The sequence below is a fragment of the Bubalus kerabau genome, chromosome 11 (assembly GCF_029407905.1).
Source record: "Bubalus kerabau isolate K-KA32 ecotype Philippines breed swamp buffalo chromosome 11, PCC_UOA_SB_1v2, whole genome shotgun sequence".
Lineage (NCBI taxonomy): Eukaryota > Metazoa > Chordata > Mammalia > Artiodactyla > Bovidae > Bubalus > Bubalus kerabau.
The window spans coordinates 62,712,239-62,732,557 of NC_073634.1; the positions used below are offsets into that span (position 1 = coordinate 62,712,239).

General features: G+C 33.7%; 1 protein-coding gene across 8 annotated transcripts in view; it reads right to left on the minus strand.

Annotated features, from left to right (window-relative positions):
- The window catches only part of USP34 (ubiquitin specific peptidase 34), a 246,396-nt gene that overhangs the window by 72,773 nt on the left and 153,304 nt on the right, over positions 1 to 20,319 (minus strand). For 7 of the 8 annotated variants that reach the window (XM_055540390.1, XM_055540389.1, XM_055540393.1 and 4 more), the window contains exons 28-38: positions 19,824 to 19,924; positions 19,416 to 19,625; positions 15,203 to 15,328; positions 13,612 to 13,734; positions 13,408 to 13,491; positions 12,815 to 12,901; positions 7,307 to 7,507; positions 4,175 to 4,257; positions 1,441 to 1,481; positions 1,158 to 1,282; positions 14 to 166 (exon numbers count right to left, since the gene is read on the minus strand). In XM_055540390.1, the coding sequence (XP_055396365.1) occupies positions 14 to 166; positions 1,158 to 1,282; positions 1,441 to 1,481; positions 4,175 to 4,257; positions 7,307 to 7,507; positions 12,815 to 12,901; positions 13,408 to 13,491; positions 13,612 to 13,734; positions 15,203 to 15,328; positions 19,416 to 19,625; positions 19,824 to 19,924 (1,334 nt within the window). The remainder of the gene's footprint in view (positions 1 to 13; positions 167 to 1,157; positions 1,283 to 1,440; positions 1,482 to 4,174; positions 4,258 to 7,306; positions 7,508 to 12,814; positions 12,902 to 13,407; positions 13,492 to 13,611; positions 13,735 to 15,202; positions 15,329 to 19,415; positions 19,626 to 19,823; positions 19,925 to 20,319) is intronic. The other variant, XM_055540391.1, reaches the window with a different exon arrangement.

The window sequence follows — 20,319 nt, forward strand, 5'->3', positions numbered from 1 at the left end:
AGTAAAATCTTACTCTGATAGGTTTGAGTGCTTGAGCATCTGGAAGGAACTTCAACAATGTTGAGGCAGCCAGTAGCAGAAAAGAGCGATTGATTGAGTCTCCTCCATCCAGCCCTGATAGAGATAACTTATAAAGACCATTGCAAGACTCATGACGGACTGCAGTCTAAATGAAAAAGCAAGTTCCAAAGATAATCTGAGTCAGTGACAAGAAATTAATCTTAAAGTTGATACGTTGCCAGAAATAATGTTAGATGGCTTCTTTAATAACATATTTTAAAACACAATGTCCTGATCACATACTCAGGCATGTAAATAATACATGATCAAATGAAGTACCCCAAAGTATATACAGTAATATGTAAAAACATTTTGGAAATTCCCAAATACGGCCATAAAAAAAAAAACTAAATAAATACAATAACAGACAAATACAAAAAGGATTGAGAAGAGATTATTCATAATAATTTACATGATTAAGTAACAAGAAAAATATTTTCAGAACTAGAAGCAACTTAGGAAGTATTTAAACCAAAATATATTACAGATTTTAGAATCTTGTTCAAATAGTCACCTGGGACAGAGCCAGAACAAGAACACATATGCATTCAATACAAAGCTAATAATTCTAGAAAATGTTCTCTAAAAAAAATGTGAATATCGTGGCTAAATGTACTAATAAGTGTTTCTACTACTTCATTTAGGATATGGTGTGAGTAACATCAAGATATGATTGGTGAAAATTATACTGACTTCAGTGTCAACAATGAAACAAAAGAAGTATATATAACTTATTGTCAGTCTCTCTTGCATCTAAGGATACTCTCAACTAGATAAAGCAAAATAAATTTCTCTAAAATATAAATTACGATAATAAAGGCTCAAATCTTTCTAAACCGTCAGAAAACAAAAAACCCCAAAAGAACCACTCTGTAAACAAATACTACAAAAACAAGAAAAATATGAATGCTACACAGTAACATTCACACTTAAGTGTACATAGTTCAAAATACTCTAGACCTTAAAGGATTAATAAGTACTTTCCAGGATATGTTTATGGAATCACATTCATTTGTTTCCATTAGCTCTTTTTATTATCAATGCTAATAATATGAAAAAATATGAAGAGTACTGCTAATCTTCAAACTTTAGCTTACCTCAGGAATAAGGAGAGTCAATTTCTTTAGCCAATCTTGTAAATGATCACTATCAGCAAGGCTAGATTTCACTAAAGAACAGCAATGAGCCCAACTCACCAAGAGCCACATAGAATAATGTGAAACTAAAGAAAAATTGGAAAAAAGTTACTATAAAAATTATTATAAAGGCTTGTACTATAAAGAAAACAAAATGTTCATTATTAAAGAAAGGTATTATACATAAATGTTTCCAGCCATCCAAATCTTTATCTATTAAAAATCAACTTTGTGGAACCCTTACCTTCATGTCTAGACCTGTGATCAGATTGAGCTTTCAAAACCCTGTAAAGTAAAAACATACCATCAGGAATAGTTAAATTCAGCAATGAATTAAAAAATAACTCTATTTCTTACTATATTTATCATTTAACTTTCCCAAAAGATAATAGGTTTTTATGAAAGATATTAATTTATTTTTCCATGGTCTTCATTTTTTGTTTAAAGAATCACTGGCAAAATCTTACTATAACAAACTCTAAATGACTTCATATTTAATAAATAAAATCTGAGTGAATCCCATATTGACTTAAGTGCACTCTCACAGTGCCTAAAAATTTGGTTACTGAAGTGATATGGATTACAAAGAGAAAGGTTATAATGGTTTAGAATTTAAATATAAGACTTCTAAAAGGAAAAAAATCATACACTGGCATAAAATGCCCTTTTTTTTTGTATGGGTAAGTTCAATTTTCACTGGGAATAGTTAAAAGTAAATTATTGAAAAGTAGAGAAAAATAACTAATTTAATTCTATATTGCTTCAGTTCTATTTTTTTCCCCATGATACTTTTAGTAACTTCAGTGGAAAATGTATTACACCTCAATTTAAAGAAAACTAAACAGTAAAAATTTTCAATTTAATAACACCATTACACAGGAATTTAGGTTCACCTTACAAATAAATTGCTGGTTTTTTTCCTTAAGAAAAGCACAGATCTCTAGATACCTACTTTGTTATAATTAAATTTTTGTAATTAAAAAACGCCTTTGAAAATTTCAAAATCTATATAACTGACTTAAGTAAAAGGTACTGAAAAGTTAAAACTTGTAAATCAAGATCTGGTCATATTTCATGTTTAACTTTTATCATATTTGCTTAATATATTTAACTTTACCAAGAGCAACCTACTCATGTACCTTTTAAATCTGCGGCATTTAAAGATTTTTGGTAACAGACAGTAAGTTTTTTCTAACTACCTTAATTGATATAAACCTCCCAGCACCATATAAACTGAAGGTGGGAAGTATACAGAATGTATATTAGAGGACAGGGAGAAAAAGTTAATAATTATTTATCTGGAGGAGAGTAACTGGTAGTTGGTACAGAAAATCTATTTTCCTCATAAACCAAGGTCAAGTTACTGCACTTTCTTTGTTTCCCCACATTATCCATTCATAAGTTTTATAACTAATAGGAGAAGTGCCTGGCACTAATAATGGTGAGCAAAAGCAGATAAAGTACATATAAAACTATACGGTCAGTGAGGTAAAGCAAGTATTAATCAAGTAATACAAATTCAATAGAGACAAACACAAAAGAAAGACAAACTAAAAAAGAAATAATCTTAAAATAATCATGCTACTTATATTCAACCACTGCTTATGAAGGTGACTTTTAAAAGCATCTAAAAAGAAACAACTAGCTATTAGCCATAAATAAGCACTTTGAAACATGTTTACATGAACTTTGTAAATCATCTGAGTAACAACGGCAAGCTTAAGCCTAACATAACACCTAGAGAAAACAATACTTGAAAATATTTCTACATACTTTAACATAATTTATGTGATTATTTAAGGTATACAGAGTCAGGTCTTTATGTATTAGCAAATATCATTTATACACTATTAAAATTTTGTACATTATTTTTAAAACATCGCCAATGTAGCCCAAATAAATTGGATCATATGACATGTTTAAACTATATTCTTAAATAAATATTTCCAGCTTTATCTACTGAGAGCCCAGAAGCAAGTTAACATTAGGAGCCATGAGTATTCGTATTTCACTGGTTCCACGCCAACAACTAGGGCTTCCTAAACACTGATTCCAGAACTAAGGCATATATAAGCAAAGTGAACAGTAATAGTAATGAATTATCTTGCATTAAAAAATCCAACTTGATACTAAATAAAAGGAAGAGAAAGCTCTTCCTCACAATAAAATGTCAACTAATAAACATAAAATGGCTGAGTTAGAAAATCACTAGTTTGCAAACACTGTACTGATACTTAATTCAGGCAAGATTCATCATCACTGTAATCCATAGGGTAGTTTTAATTAGAAAAATCAGAAACTTCACTGTAGAGAAATCTGGATGAAACCAGACTGACTGATCAAAATCACTAATAATAAGACAAACTGCTATCACTGGGATGTATTGGGAAAGATATGTTACTTATGGAGTATTCCTTCTAAAATGTATAGTCTGAATTCAATTGTAAGGAACAATTAGGAAAACCTAAACCAAAAGGTGTTATAAAAGAATTGTCCTGGGATGCTGAAAAATGTCCGTTCCATGAAAGAAAGGATAAGAAATATCCCCTATTACAGGAAATGGAAGAAATATGACTATTAAACATAGTATGTTATCCTGGATGAGGAAAAAATTGCTATAAAGAATATTAATGGGGAAATTTGAGTATGGATAATATGTTGAATTTCACTATAGTCGTCAGGAAACTGTCCTTGGTCTTAGGAAACACATCAAACTATTTATGGGTAAGTGACCATATGTCTAAACTCTTACAGAATTTAGGATAACCTGTAAATAAACGTGTGCACAGGGACACCCACAGAAAATGCTATAAAAACTTGCAAAACGTTGCTAACAATATGCAAGTCTTAATGAATGATATGAAAGTGCACTAAAATACCCTAACCATTTATCTGTTAGATTTCAAGTTTTTCCAGATTCAAATTTTTAAACACTGTATTCTTACTATACATATATATATAATGTAAAAACATCATACCTAGGAGCCAGATTATCATATGTATAAGCAACAGACATAAGTCGCTGAATCAAACTGGTTCCTTGGACAAGAACAAGAAATACCTTTAAAATAAAAACATTTAAAAAAAAATCTGTAAGTACACTAAAGCACAAAACTGCATTTTAAACAGACTCCATATTACTTTGATTTTTATTTATAAAAATATAAACAATACTCTAAAAATGGTTATTGGAAAATACTACAAAAGTATTAAATACTAGAAAAACAGATTTTCATAAACAAACGTAAGAATACAACTTTAAAAAGAAAATAATACAAATTTAGAAAATACACAGGCAAATTCTCTCTATTTGGCCCACAGATTATCTGCATGTCACCCAACAGTGCAAGAAAAATTATACATTATACATGCCAGTGATTTTGGGGGGCAGTAGATGAAGTAACATTTTTCACTTGAAATAAAACTATAGTTAACCAAGCTTGGAATCCAGATTTAAAATCCTGAGGTTCAACATTAGTTTACTTATTTTCAAGCTGTATGACTCTAATACTAAATTTCTCAGTTCTTAATCTATATAATAGAAAAAATATTTCGTAAAGAATTATTAAATTCCTTCTGCAGGCCCAAACTCATTCTGGGCACTAAACTCTATAAAAGCACTGTTCCTATCCTGGGGAAGTTAGTTATGCAGCAGATAACATACAAAGCATTGCAGGAGCTTCCCTGGTGGCTCAGTGGAGAAGAGTTTGCCCACCAATACAGGAGACACAGGCGTGATCCCTGATCTGGGAGGGTCCCACATGCCATGGAACTAAGCCCATAAGCCGCAACTATTGAGCCCACATTCTAGAGCCTAGGAGCTGCAACTACGGAGCCCATGTGCCACAACTACTGAAGCCTGCGTGCCCTACAGCCTGTGCTGCACAACAAGGGAGGCATCGGCAATGACAAGCCTGCACACTGCAACTAAAGAGTAGCTCCTGCTTGCTACAACTAGAGAAAAGCCCTTGCAGCAACAAAGACCCAGAGCATACAAAAATACAATATAAAAAAAAAAAAGCACTGAAACACAAGTATATGCAATGTGCCAAATGATCAACAGAAGAGAGCAGCAACTAAAGCTGTCCCGGACAAAATAAGGAGAGCTTTAAGAAAAACTATATTTAAGTTTGGAGGCTAGTGGATACATGTATATATATCGCTGAGTCCCTTTTCCGGTTTGCCTGACTCTTATCACAATATTGTTGATTGGCTTTATCCCAATACAAAATAAAAAGTTTAAAAAAAAAAGACAAGCTATACTTAGGCTGGAATTTGAAAGTTAAATTTGGAATCTGAAACTTCCAAAAGACTACTGAAGGAGAATAAATGAAATATTGCATGACAATAAATTAGTAAAAGAATTAGTGTTTCTTTCTATTAGATGACTTTGTCTCGAGAAAAAGAGTAACAAAAATTTCCCCTCAAATAGCTTAGATTTACATACTATGCTCTAATTATTAATGATAAAGGAAAAAATATATCATATGCTCTTTTTCTAAACTAGAACTATAATATTGGCATATGCATAGAAAAAAATATGCACATAAAAAGAGAACCCATGGTAATGACCTGTGACTCCGGGGAAGGTTCATTTGTATATTCTTTTTTGCCACATCACAGTTTGCAGGATCTTAGCTCCCTGACCAGGGACGGAAAGCAGTCAAAGTGCAGAGTCCTAATCACTGAGCAGTTAGGGAATTTCCTCAATTGTACATTCTAAATATTTTTAGTAATTATGTACTTGAACAAATTTTTTTTAGCCAATTATTTAAAAATCCCATATATGAGTATATGTATTTTATTTTTCTATCAGTAACAACTCATTGCTCTGAAGTTTCTTGAACAGGTATGAGGTAAGCTGCTGTCCTCAAATGATTACAAAATAAGGAACAGACTGAGTAAAAACTTATCTTCAACCTTCCCCGGTTCAGTTCACTGACAGAAACAGTGGAAGGGCAAATATTTGATTGTATGAACAACAGAATCCACAGTCAGAAAGATTTAATTTTATTGCTGGATGTGCTGGTTATCGTGCCACTTTTGTTCAGCTCCAAACCCACCATACTGTGAACTTGCTCTGCCATTATAATGGCTGGTAAATTTCTCCTCTGCCAGCTGGCTTTCTTTTAAGTTTGTCAACCTGGGATATTTGAGAGATACCTTACGTGCTTTTTCTTGTTTGTTTTGTATTGGGGGTTTTTTTCTTGGTTGTGCCATACAGCTTGTGGGATCCTAGTTCCTGACCAAGGATCAAACCTGGGCCCCCGGGTGGTGAAAGCATGAAGCTCTAACCACTGAACCACCAGGGAATTCTTGTTTTTTTGTTAACACTATTCCAAAAGTATTTTAACCAGATGAGGAAACTGATTTCAGAATCAGTAACAGAATGAGTTCCTCAGAGGCCTAAACTCCAGTTCAGCAAGATCCCATCTATAGGCTTCTCACTTCTGGTAGCTATAATCTTTTACATATATTCCTCAAAAATATGTGAAATTGCCTGCATTACCTTAACATTCCCTTTTTAAATTATAGCCATTCAAAACATGGGATTCTCTGATGGCTCAGTGGAAAAGAATCCACCTGCCAATGCAGAAGTCATGGGTTCAATTCCTATGTCAGGAAGATCCCCTGGAGAGGGAAATGGAACTCACTCTAGTACTCTTGTCTGGGAAAAATCCCAGATGGGGGCTACAGTCCAGGGAGTCACGAAAGAATCGGACACAATTTAGTAACTAAACAACTCTGAAACATATGAATAAAATTAGATCTCAATTTTAAATCTACTCTGTTGGAATACCTAGTGTAGTTTGTTTTTCTGAATGGATCCTCCATTCAGCATAAAAATTACTGAGACCAACTAATGAACTCAACACATATAGAATGGCATAAAATTCAATCTGCAATTTGGATGATGAACTGAAAAGTTTTACTCCTTCATAATTGCTACTGCTTTAAAATAAATGAAGGCATAACTTCTGTGAGGTCATACTGTGGTGATCTAGGATAGCATTTCATAGATATCAGTGTTGTTCATTTTGTAAAATCAAACAAATTCTCTTAAAAGACAAGTGTATTACTACAGTTTAATGGTAATGTTTCTACTTTACCTCTGTTAATCTTGGTATATGAAGACCCTTAGCATGATCACCAGCAGCCTTTCTTGATTTGCCAGGCCATGTTCTCTTCCTATGGCTTTCTGCTATACCAGACCAGGCAAAGACATCATGATAAGCTAAATCCAAATCAGATGGATCTACTGCAAACTGGCATATTAACTTCAGCAAGCAAGCAAGACAGTCTAGCTGCCACTGTGGATAAGAAGAAAATGTTATTTACCTAATTTCCATTAATTTCACATGGCCACCATACAAACTGAAATTAAAGACTAGAAAATGAAAATAATTATAGCCAGTACTTAATCCATGAGGTAATGAAATTTTTCCCGTTCATGTATTACGGTTAATAACAACCCAATCTTACAAAAATAGACACTAGATAACTAAAATGTGTATTTGATGAAATGAAAATGATACTTGTATTTCTATCATGAAATAATCATACAAATGCATATAAGAAGAAGATATAAAAAATACTGCTTGGAATGAACTGAAATAATAAAACTATTAAAATACTTTACCTACAAAATTAGCATTAAGGGCAAAAATATTAGAAGCTGTCTCTCCACATTAAGTGGCATATACTCTAATATTTGGGAGTGAAAACTATTCTCAATAATTTGATAACTTTTCAATTGAAAATCTGTACTTTACAAATGTACATGTAAAATAAAATAAGTATCTCATCAATAAGATACTGCTTCGTATGGAAAGTAAAATTTCTAATTGATTTAAAGCTCTACATTAAAATTTTTTAAATAAAACAATTCCTTCAAATAAATAAGAACATCATCTATGTATGAGAGCTTTCTCTTCAATGGTCCTTGTTCTCTTCTTTTCCTAATACTTCTACTAAGTGTTACAACTATACCAATATACCAGGAAACACAGCAATACTATGTAACTGATTTTTCAAGAAAAGTATCACAAAATTTCAGTGAGAAAAAAAGTCTTCACACAAACAGTGCTAGAAAAATTGGATAGCCATATGGAAAAATAAAACCTCAACCTCATTCTACATATTCAAAAGTTAACTCAAAATATATCACAGATCTAAATGTAAAAGGTCACTATAAAATTTACACAACACATAGAATATCTTTGTGACCTTAGAAAAAAGGTTTCTTAGCTAGGATTAAAACTGAAAACTTCTCTGCTTAAAAGACACTGTAAATATAAAGAAAAGACAGACCACAGATTGAATGCAAATATTCTTAATACATATACCTGACCAAAAAAACTTATCCAAATTCATTAAGGAAAAAAGTCTTACAGCTCTTTACTAAGAGAAAAAAACAAAACAAAAACCCCAAAGAAAACAAAACAAAAACCCCCAAGACATTTACAGACACTTTACAAAAGAAGATAAAAAAACATGGTCCAAATGAAATGTTAACGGGGAAATTTATAACTATGTTTACATTAAAAAACAAGAAGGTTCTCATTAATCTAACTTTAGAGGTTAACAAACTAGAAAAAGAAGAACAAACTACACCCAAGGCTAGTAGTTGCAAAAAGGAGATAATAAAAATCAAAACAGAGATAAATGAAATAGGGAATAGAAAAACCTAAAGAAAAAAAAATCACTGAAAATCAAAGCTGGTTCTTAAAAAAGAACAAAATTGACAAACCTTTAGCTAGGAGGACTAAGAAACAAGAAGAACCAAATTACTAAAATCAGAAATAGGAGTGGGACCATTTCAACTAATTCTACAGAAATAAAAAAGATTTTAAGAGAGTACTACAAACAACTGTTATGTCCCCAAACTCAATACACTATACAAAATTAACAAAGTCCTAGAAACACAAAACTTATAAAAACTCAATAAAAAAGAAACAGAAAATCTGAACAGACTTATAACTAGTGAGGAGATTGATTCCATGATCAAAAATCTCCCAAAAAAGAAAAGTCCTGGACCTGACAACTTCACTAGTAAATTCTAACAAACATAAAGAAGAACTAATGCCAATAATCCTCAAACTTTCCCAAAAACTGAAGAGGGAACTCTGTAACTCATTTGATGAAGCAAGCATTAACTCTGATACCAAAGCCAGACAAAAGACACTACAAGAAAATTACAGGTTAATATTCTTTATGAATATTCATGTAAAAGTCCTCAACAAAATATTAGTAAACAGAATTCAGCAATATAGTAAAAGGATGACCAAGTGGGATTTACTCTTAGACTGCAAGGATAGTTTGACATATGAGCACTGATCAATGTAAATACTCCATATTAACAAAATGAAGGAAAAGACATTATCTTGATTACTGCTGAAAAAAGCATTTGACAAAATTCAACACCCTTTTATGATAAAAAATACTCAATGAAATAGGAACAGAAGGAAACTAGTGCAACATAATAAACAAAAGTCATATTGAAACACTCAGTGAAAATCATACTCAATGGTGAAAGACTGAAAGCTTTTCTTCTAAGATCAGGAGCAATGCAAGGACAATTGCTTTCATCACTTCTATTCAATACCATAGAGTTAAGTTTCGGCCTGAGCAATGCACACAAAAAATAAAAGGCATCAAAATTGGAAAGGAAGAAGTAAATTTATCTGTTTGTTACTGATGCAGAAAACCCTAAAGACTCCATGCAAAACCTGTTAAAACTAATAAATGATCTCAGCAAAGTAGAAGGATACAAAATCAACACACAGAATTCAGTTGTACATGAACAATGAACAATATGAAAAGGCAATGACAGAAACAATTTCATTTAAAATAGCATCCAAAAGAATAAAATACCTAAGAAGGAACTTAACCAAGGAGCTGAAAGACTTCTACAGTGAAAGCTAAAAAAAGTTGCTCAAAGAAATTAAAGACAAATAAATGGAAACATATCCTGCATTTATGGACTGGAAGACTTATTATTAAAATATCAATACCATCCAAAATCACTGCAGATGGTGACTGCAGCCATGAAATTAAAAGACGCTTACTCCTTGGAAGGAAAGTTATGACTAACCTAGACAGCATATTGAGAAGCAGAGACATTACTTTGCCAACAAGGGTCCGTCTAGTCAAGGCTATGGTTACTCCAATGGTCATGCATGGATGTGAGAGTTGGACTGTGAAGAAAGCTGAGTGCTGAAGAATTGATGCTTTTGAACTGTGGTGTTGGAGAAGACTTTTGAGAGTCCCTTGGACTGCAAGGAGATCCAACCAGTCCATTCTAAAGGAGATCAGTCCCGGGTGTTCTTTGGAAGGACTGATGCTAAAGCTGAAACTCCAATACTTTGGCCAACTCATGCAAAGAGTTGACTCATTGGAAAAGACTCTGATGCTGGGAGGGTTTGGGGGCAGGAGGAGAAGGGGACGACAGAGGATGAGATGGCTGGATGGCATCACCCATTCGATGGACATGGGTTTGGGTGAACTCTGGGAGTTGGTGATGGACAGGGAGGCCTGGCGTGCTGCAATTCATGGGGTCACAAAGAGTCGGATATGACTGAGCGACTGAACTGAACTGAACCACCCAAAGTGACCTACAGATTCAATGCAATCCCTAACAAAATCCTAACAATGATTTTTGAAGAAACAGAAAAATTCATTCTAAAATTCACAAGGAATCTCAAGGAACTCCAAACAGACAATCTTGAAAGAAAAGGACAAACCTGGAGGACACACTTTCTGATTTAAAAACTTACTACAAAGTTACAGTAACTGATACCAGTGAAGTACTGGCATAAAGATAGCTTTAAAAAAAGAATGGAACTGAGAGCCCAAAAACAAACCCTCATCTATAGGGTTAAACGATTTTTGATAAGGATGCCATGAACATTTACTGTGGCAAAAGGAGTCCTTTCACAGAAAAATGGTGGAAAACCTGCATCTCCACATGCAAAAGAATGAAGTTGAACCTTTACCTAACAACAATTAACTCAAAGTGAATCAAGGATCTAAATATAAGACCTAAAAAACAATAAAAATCTTGAAAGAAAACACAGAACCAAAGGGTCATGACATTGTATTTAGCAATGATGTCTTGGAGAGTATACCAAAAACTCAAGTAACAAAAGAAAAAACAGAAAAATTGGACTTTATGAAAATTTAGTTTGTGAATCTTAAGACTATTCACAGTGTTCTTTAATATATTGAGAGATACATTATGAATAGTGGATATCTGAAAGCAATTTATGTCTCAGGCAAACTAGCCATCTCAAGCGTTGCCAAGCTACAATGTGTGCCATATGGTAGTAAATTTTTCTTAATACTTCATAAAAGTATCCATAATTTTAAAGCAAAACAGAAAATCTTTAGCACATGATTACCTGTAAACTTTATTCAAAGAAAACACATAAGTTTTTAAGCAAAAGTCCTATGAACAACATATAACTACTCTAAAATTTTTAAATTCTCTCACTTTGCCTGAGAACTAAAAGGCACCTTATAATTCTGAAAGAGTAGTGAGAAAACTAAAACACAACAATAAAACACAACAAAAGACATCCGAGTTTTAAAAGTCAAAAAACAACAATTACTATTGCAGAGGTATTTATTCTAAGAAGGAAAATATCTGTAGCAAAATATGTAAAATAAAAATGGCAAAGAAGTATTGAAACCAATGGTAAGAGTAACAAAATCTTAATAGATAGCAATACATGTCTTAAAAAGTATATTTTTTTTAATATACTGGATGCAGCAGCACTCGACAGTAAATTAAGAACAACTGACTCCTGGACTCTAAAGTAATTCTAAAAAACAAGTACTAAGAAATTAATTTTTGAATGCAATGTTTGATAATGCTATTCTGCTTTGCTGGAGGTCAGGAAACCAGCATACCTTCCATTTCAGACAAAACTAGATTACGGAGTTTGGTCCATCATTATGAATTTTAAAATATTCCACAAGTAAGCAATTTTATTTTCCTAATATTATAGGACAGTGCTTCTTCAAGTTAACAGCAGTAAGTACTATTTCCTAAAACTTCCATTTTGTTAAAGATCAATAATTTTGTAAAATACTATTAAAAAAATACTGTATCAATGTGCAATTGCTATAAAAATCTCTAAAGGCTTACTCTCAAATTCTGTACCTATTTCATTGCAGACCAGTCACAAATGGTCTGGAAATATATTTTTGAGTAGTGCTGCTTAAAGGAAAAAATGGTCAAAACAAAACAAAGAATATTTTCAAAAAACTAAAGACATAAACTAAGTTTTCCCTAAAAATCATCCCAAATTTTAAGACTATATAAACATTAATATATAACTTACCAAGCTAAAGAAAAAATGTTCATGAATTATATAGTTCAGCACCATTAATATCAGCACTTAAAATTTATACAGAGTTGACACTGAGAACTCTTACTGCATAATTAGCTCACCAGATTCCTTATTTTTCCTTAAATTTATTTCTACTGTACTCCACACTCCTTTACTACAATGAAGTTTGCAGGAAAAGTTACACTTGCAAGTGGTTCATGGATTTAGCTTATAGAAGTGGCAATCAGCTACTGTAACTGGTTGAAAGGGTGAATTTTCACTTACCACAGTCCAGGATTCCTGCTCTTTTGGCTCTAGAATTCCAGAATTAAAAATTTCTAACAACTGTTGAAGTCCTCCTGCAGCAACAAACTGTAAGCAATTGCGAGAGTATGGTAAGAGGAAAGCAGCTACATAATGCAGTAAAATCTGCTTTTTAATTCAGTGACTGGATGCGTGTGTATGTCTGTGTGTGTAAGTAAAATACTACATATCTTTCATTTAGGAAATTATTCTTTGGCTTAAATAACCAATATAACTTGTATACAATAAAGTAACAACAGCTAATTTTCAAGAATTTTTTGAAAAGATTCTTACAAAAATCTATATACATACTTTGTATTCCATTAACCATTTAATTTCAGGTACTGGGATGTCCTAACACAGTACTCTAATGAAGGGGAAAAAAAGTGCTAAAAACAGAAGCACCAAGGCCTTAAACAACCTCAGTTTATTAATGTGATTAAAGTAATATATAATTTAAAAATCATGCTTTATTTAAATGGTACGTTACTTTAAAACAATAATTATGGTATCTACTTTTGGTACATGAAATCAATTATTTTCACCAAGACACTGTAAAACATGTATAATCAAACCTTGCAACTCCAGGAATTTTTACTGTTTTCCACTTGATCCTCACTTGAATCATCTGAATCTGGATAGAGATCACTATAACTTCCCTGTGGGAATGGCAAAAATAAATAAGGAAGGGTGGCAGGAGGATTAAAAGATAATGTACTCTGGAATTTTGCTCCAGAGAGAAAACAAACATTTGATGATAATAATGGAAGTGCAATCACCGTTGACTCTCTCCTTATTCTTCGGTTAGGTTTTCCCAGTGCTTCAATAATTTCCAGGGCATATAACAGCTTGTGAGCACTTTTAATTTTGAGCAGTTCTTTCCAATTAAGTCCATCATTGCTCTTAAATTAAAAAAAGAAAAAAGGTTTCTCAAACCAACTTACTAAGAGAACCACACCTCCTCCCCAAACCCAGGGGCGGGGCAGGGTGGTGAAGACTAAAGAAACTGACACTATATATAAAAACTCAAATATTACATATACGAAGGGCAACTATATCACTGGAACTAACCATATGCTTAAAATACCAATTATTCCTTAAATTTTGCTAAAATTAATATATAATAGCAGCATAGGAAAAAATATATCTGTTATCCTCCAAAACAGTTGAGGTAATTTACCATCTTCTGAATAAAAAACACACAGCCTAATTGAATGTGTCAACTTTTAAGGATACAGTAGTACAGTGTGTATTTAATATTTATGTGACACCTACCCATTTAAAAAGTCATATACAAACACACAAACTTTAAAATATTATTCTACTCTCAATTTATAAGTGCTACTCACACTTAGTGTGTATGCTGGACAATGTTATTCACAGGGCTACAATGAGTCATCAACTCCCATTTTCTAGGCCCAATTTCTTCACTTTTAAGGCATTCAAAGTGAATACCTTAAAATCACATAAAGAATCACCTAAAGTGAAGTTGCTCAGTCGTGTCCGACTCTTTGCAACCCCATGGACTGTAGCCCATCAGGCTCCTCAGTCCATGGAATTTTCCAGGCAAGAGTACTGGAGTGGGTTGCCATTTCCTTCTCCAGGGGATCTTCCCAACCTAGGGATCAAACCCGGGTCTCCCGCATTGCAGGCAGACGCTTTACAGTCTGAGCCACCAGGGAAGCCCTGAAAAATTTAATATATATTAATATTTCTAGAGGCATGACCTCACATGTATTAAGTATTAATATATCTTTGTAAAGATGTCTGTTAAAATTAAAGATTATTTTTAAAAGTTATATAATAAGGGGTCACTTAGTGCAAATACCAACAGAACACCTATTGAACTAATTCAGAACTAATTCAATAGGTGTTCTGCTCTGAATTAGACATCTTACAAAGATATATTAATACTTAATACATGTGAGGTCATGCCTCTGGAAATATTAATATAAATTTCTTTGCCTCCCTTTTTCTCTATTTCTACCAGTTGTCATGTATAAGCAGCCAAAACAAGCACTGATGCAAATATCATTAAACCTTGGTGTATTTTCTCTAAACGTTACTTTTTGTTGTCAAAAACAAAGCAATATTCAGAACATACAGTAATATGAAAAAACACTAATATAAAGGCAAATTTACTGTTTACAGAGATAATTTTAGAGACCATCCTTGCCTTATATTTAGCCCGTATTACACAAGCTCACTAATAATTAAATATATGAACTTTAAAATGAAGTGGCACTTTTTAACCTATTAAATGGGCAAAATTTTACTGAGGTTACAGGTTAACAATCAATCTCATATACTACCAGTAGAAATGTAAACTGTATCATCCTCCAGGGAAGTAAAAGTATTTTGTGAACTTACCTGTTCATCTGAGATATTCTGGAATGCCATCAACATGTTAGGACATGTAGGAAGAAGCATCAGTAGCTCCCATACACGCCTGGAAAGGTTTTCTGCGTGAAGATGAAGTTCTTCACATCTTAAGCTCTACAAAAATAAGAATAACTGCTTATCAAAACAGATCAGTTTTTTAATTAATCTGAATCTCGATCTGCATCAAATCACGATCAAGTTTGATAATATATTAAAATCTTACTTTAAAGTGAGAATAAACCATTTTTTACACAGTCAAGTTAGTTATGTCAAAGCAGTGGTTTTTCAACTTGTTACTGAACACTTTTCTAGGAAAAAGTGACCTGAAACTCTGGCCACTTTTTTTAGAAAAACTTTTCAAACAGAAGTGAAAATATTTTATGAAATCATCCAAATAAATTTCAATCAGACTATCACCTATCTCCTCTTTGCAGGCCACTATTCCAAGAATGACAAAAGGCTGGTTAATTAAATCCCTGACCTTCTATTTGGGGAAAGAGTACACCTGTTTCTCTTATGTTCCTAATCCATATCTTATATTTCAATCTCAGACAAGCAGAGATAAAAGAAAAGCAAACACTTTTAAAGAACTTACTTTTTTCCATTATCACTTGTTAAATTTGAATTATCTAAGGTACAAGATAACAGTATGCTAAACAATATTGCAAAAAGTATTAAGAAAAAAAGAGTCGGACACAACTTAGTGACTGAACAAAAACAATATAAGAAATAAGCAAGTTTTGGGGTTTTTGTGTTTTGTTTTTGTTTCTTAACTAAAGAACAACCCTAAGAGGTAAACAAGCAATGAAAGCTAAAATATACGGTTTTGGAATTTTCCAGAGTATGAGTTTGTACTCATTATTCTACTACTAGCTGCTGTCACATGATGATTTTGAGGTATTCACTAAGCCTAAAAGATGCCAAAGGAATATCCTTACATATCTACAAAAAATAACAATTCAGTTCTTTCTGTATAATGGTATAAAGCTAATGTACTTTGAAGGTAAGAGAATTTTAGAGATGAAATTTCAAGATAAACTTTGCTTTACACAGACCTAATGAAAAAAGAGAAGCAATCCACGTTAATACTGTTAGTTTAGTTGAAGACAAGGCAATGACAGGTCTTCAGTAAAAGAGAATTCATTCCTTTGTAAATACCCAGTTTGAAAAAGAGAAGGAAGGGGAGAGGGAGGGAAACAAGGAAGGGACTGAACTCTGCAGCAGATGATCTAGAGGGGAAAATAAAAATCTTCCAAGTGTACATGACTATGATCTACATTGTGACTAGAAGGCCACACAATGTCATAAATAGTCAAGATCCATTATGTTTTTGGTAATCGTCTTCAAGACTGAACCAATCTAGTACAACAAAGAAACTCCACACCATCAACTGCATACTGGTCATGATGTTCAATAATTTATCTGTCCAAAATGAATGTTTTCTCTCTGGTTTAGGCCTCACATGGTGAATTACAATGGGCTACTAACTGGTATGCCTACCTCTGGTCTTTGATTTCTCTTAACATAATCCTCCAAACTAACATCTGAACTCTGTGACTTTTTGTTGCTTTAAAATCTTCCATGATAATAACAATCCATTTTAATACAAATAAAAACCTCTTAAGGTCTTTTGTAATATGGGTTACAATCTGTCTTTCTGTCCTTATATTTGAATTACATCATAATCACACTCCCAGTTTTTCAAATTTTTGTTTCCTCCTTATGCTCCCATAACACACTTCATAGATTACTAGCACCCTCCTCAAAAAATCAGGAAGTTCTTATACTTATCTTTTACTCTTAAACTAGCCATACAACACTGACATGAAGTAAAAGGTTATTAAGTATGGCATAAAATTTAAAGGTGACGAAATGGAGGTTTACGACATCTATTATTATCAAGATTATTCTGGTTGAATAAAAAGGGGATTTCTTGGGAATTTAAGAGTGTGCCACCACAAAAGAAACCAGGTTATGAGGAACAGATGACTCAATTTGGTAATTCATGAGCAAATACATCGTGGAAATGTAGAAAGAAGCCACTTAACATTCTTAGCAAAGAACTCTGTTAGCCTAATATAGAAAAGTCATAAAAGCACCAGTCTGCCAATCTCAAAATGATGATTCTTCCAAGAAAGATGGTCCCCTGAAATAGAATGGTGGCAGTGAAAATAAATTAAGAGGACAACAGGTCAAAACATCAGTTGTGGCAGACGGGATCAGGAGGAGGGATAGACTCAGGTTCAGGAAGAAGAAAAGAAGAGATGGAGTCCAGGTTTCTGACTTGAGGAACTGGGTGGATTCCATTTCAATGAAGGAGAATGGATGCCTGTGGGACATCAAGTGAAAGTGTTAAGTAAGCAATTGAATGTTTAAGTTTGGAACTCAAGAGAAGAGGTTTGGTCCGGAGAAGTGAGTTTGAGAGTTAGCACTAAAAAGATGGTATTTAAAAAAAAAAAAAAAAAAAAAAAAAAGATGGTATTTAAAGTCAACTTTTTTTAATTATTTATTTTTTATTGCAGGATAATTGTTTTACAGTATTGTGTTGGTTTCTAACCAAATAAAGTCAATTCTTCCTCCGTGTACTACTTCCATGCTAGTACATGAGGTTCCTTATTGTTTTTTCTATCCCTGTCAAACAAACCTATTACCTTTAAAAGAAAAATTAAGATATATGTCTCTCCCTCTGCTTAAAATACTTCAGTGGTGGACTTCCCTGGTGAGCCAGTGATTAACAATCCTCCTGCCAATGCAAGGGATATGGGTTCCATCCCTGGTCCGGGAAGATTCCACATGCCTCAGGGCGAGTAAGCTTGTGTATCAAAACTACTGAAGCCCAAGGGCCCTAAGAGCCCAAGCTGCACAAAAAAAGAAGTCACTGAAATGAGAAGCCCATGCACTGTAACAAGGGACCAGCCCAGTTGCTTGCTGCAACTACAGAAAGCCCATGCTCACCAACAAAGACTCTAAATAAATAAATACAGATAAATAAATTAATAAAATTTGAAAACAAAACCAAACGCCATTCCAATGCTGTCCATTTTGAGTGAACTGGAAACAGCTTGCAATGGCCAGCTTGGCTGTTTACCTTTTCATTTCATTTCCCTCATTTCACTCTCCCACTACCCTCCTCACTCTACTTACTGGCTCCCAAACAATTCCCAGACCTGCCTAACTCCTTATTATCAAGGGCTTCAGGAATCAGTCTGCTCTATCCAAATTATTCTTCATTCTCTTCATTTAGTAGCCTCCTTTTCATCTTGAAAGCTGAAGTTTATATGGTCTCCCTCAGAGAAACCTTCCTTGACCAAACATTAATAATATATAAATGTTGTTGTTCAGTTGCTCAGTCGTGTCAGACTTTTGTGACCCCCATGGGATACAGCACACCAGGCTTCCCCATCCTCCACAATCTTCCAGAGTCTGCCAAAACTCATGTCCACTGAGACAGTGATGTCAATCAACTACCTCATCCTCGGCTGCCCACTTCTCCTCCTGCCCTCAATCTTTCCCAACATCAGGGTCTTTTCCAATCAGTCGGCTCTTCACATCACGGTGGCCAGAGTACCAGAGCTTCAGCATCAGTCCTTCCAATGAATATTCAGGGCTCATTTCCTTTAGGATTGACTGGTTTGATCTCCTTGCTGTCCGAGGGACTCTCAAGACTCTTCTCCAGCGCCACAGTTCGAAAGCATCAAGTCTTTAGTGCTCAGCCTTCTCTATGGTCCAACTCTCACATCCATACATGACTACTGGAAAAACCGTACTTTGACTATATGGACATTTGTTGGCAAAGTGATGTCTCTGCTTTTTAATGTGCTAACTAGGTTTGTCATAGCTTTTCTTCCAAGGAGCAAACATCTTTTAATTTCATGGGTTTTGTCTATCACCAGTCTCTAATGTCAAGTCATGGCAACTATGTCTACCTAAAACTGTTTATCTGTTAGTTTACTTGAAACTGTTAGGCATGGCAATTATCCATCTTCCCCACTGGACTCAATGAAGGCTGAAACTGTGTCTATTTTAATCCTTGTATAATAGTACTTAAAACAACATGCCTGGGATATTAGGCACTTAAATACTTAATGAATTAATAAATGGATTCTTTGGTTTTATTGACATTTAAGAGATTACTGAGAACATTATTTTCCTCTCAACAAAGACAAAACAAGATTTTGTGAAAATAAAATGATATAGTCACCTCACTATCTTCGACTGCCATTTTTCCTGAAGGTGGTTTAAATGATGCGAGCATCTCTAATAAATCAAAAAGAGTAGTTAAATGAGGTTCTTGTAAGAGCAAAAGCATTGGAATGTTGTCCTTTTGAGGGGGTGGTAGGCAAGATGCTGGCAGCTGAACACCTTCCCCTTTCCGTTCTCTCCTTGGTGCACCCAGAGATACGAATACCATCTATAAAAACAGGAGCAACAGGGGATCAACATAGAGTCAGACATTTTAAGTTTTTGGTTTAATAAATCTGTGATGTAGAAAATAACTTCCCTTACAATTTTAACAAAAGTGAACACTGATTTTGAACTATACCTCAACTAAACAACTACTGACTGTAAGTCAAAAGACAATTAAAACTCAAACCACACTTATGTTTACCTGCATATCCTTAAAACCAAGCTCATGAAGTGCTTTTTCATCATAATCTGTTGTTAATTCATGTCCAGAAGAAATCATCCTGACAGGTCCCATAAGGCCTCCTTAAAAAACAGCAGAAAATCAAAGTCAACTTTTTATAAAAGTTAATTTATCTGCCAACATGAATACATGGTTATAGCAATTAATTCCACTGAACATTAAGCTTAAATATAATTCTTCAGCAAAGTGGAAACGGTGCTAAGCATGCTTCCTGCATAATTTGCTATTGTCCGAGGTTAGCCTTAGGCAGTTAGAAAGTCTAAGAAAATCCTCCTTTAGCACCAGTCTAATTAGATCAATTTCTGCTTGCTTAATAATATGAAAAATTTACAATTAAAAAAACACTACAGAGCTTTCTGAGAACCTACAGCATTTCCCCTCAGCAATATGTGAGACTCAGATTCATTAATGCTTTAGTTCACAAGTTATCAGCATGTATTTAAAATGATCCAGTTCT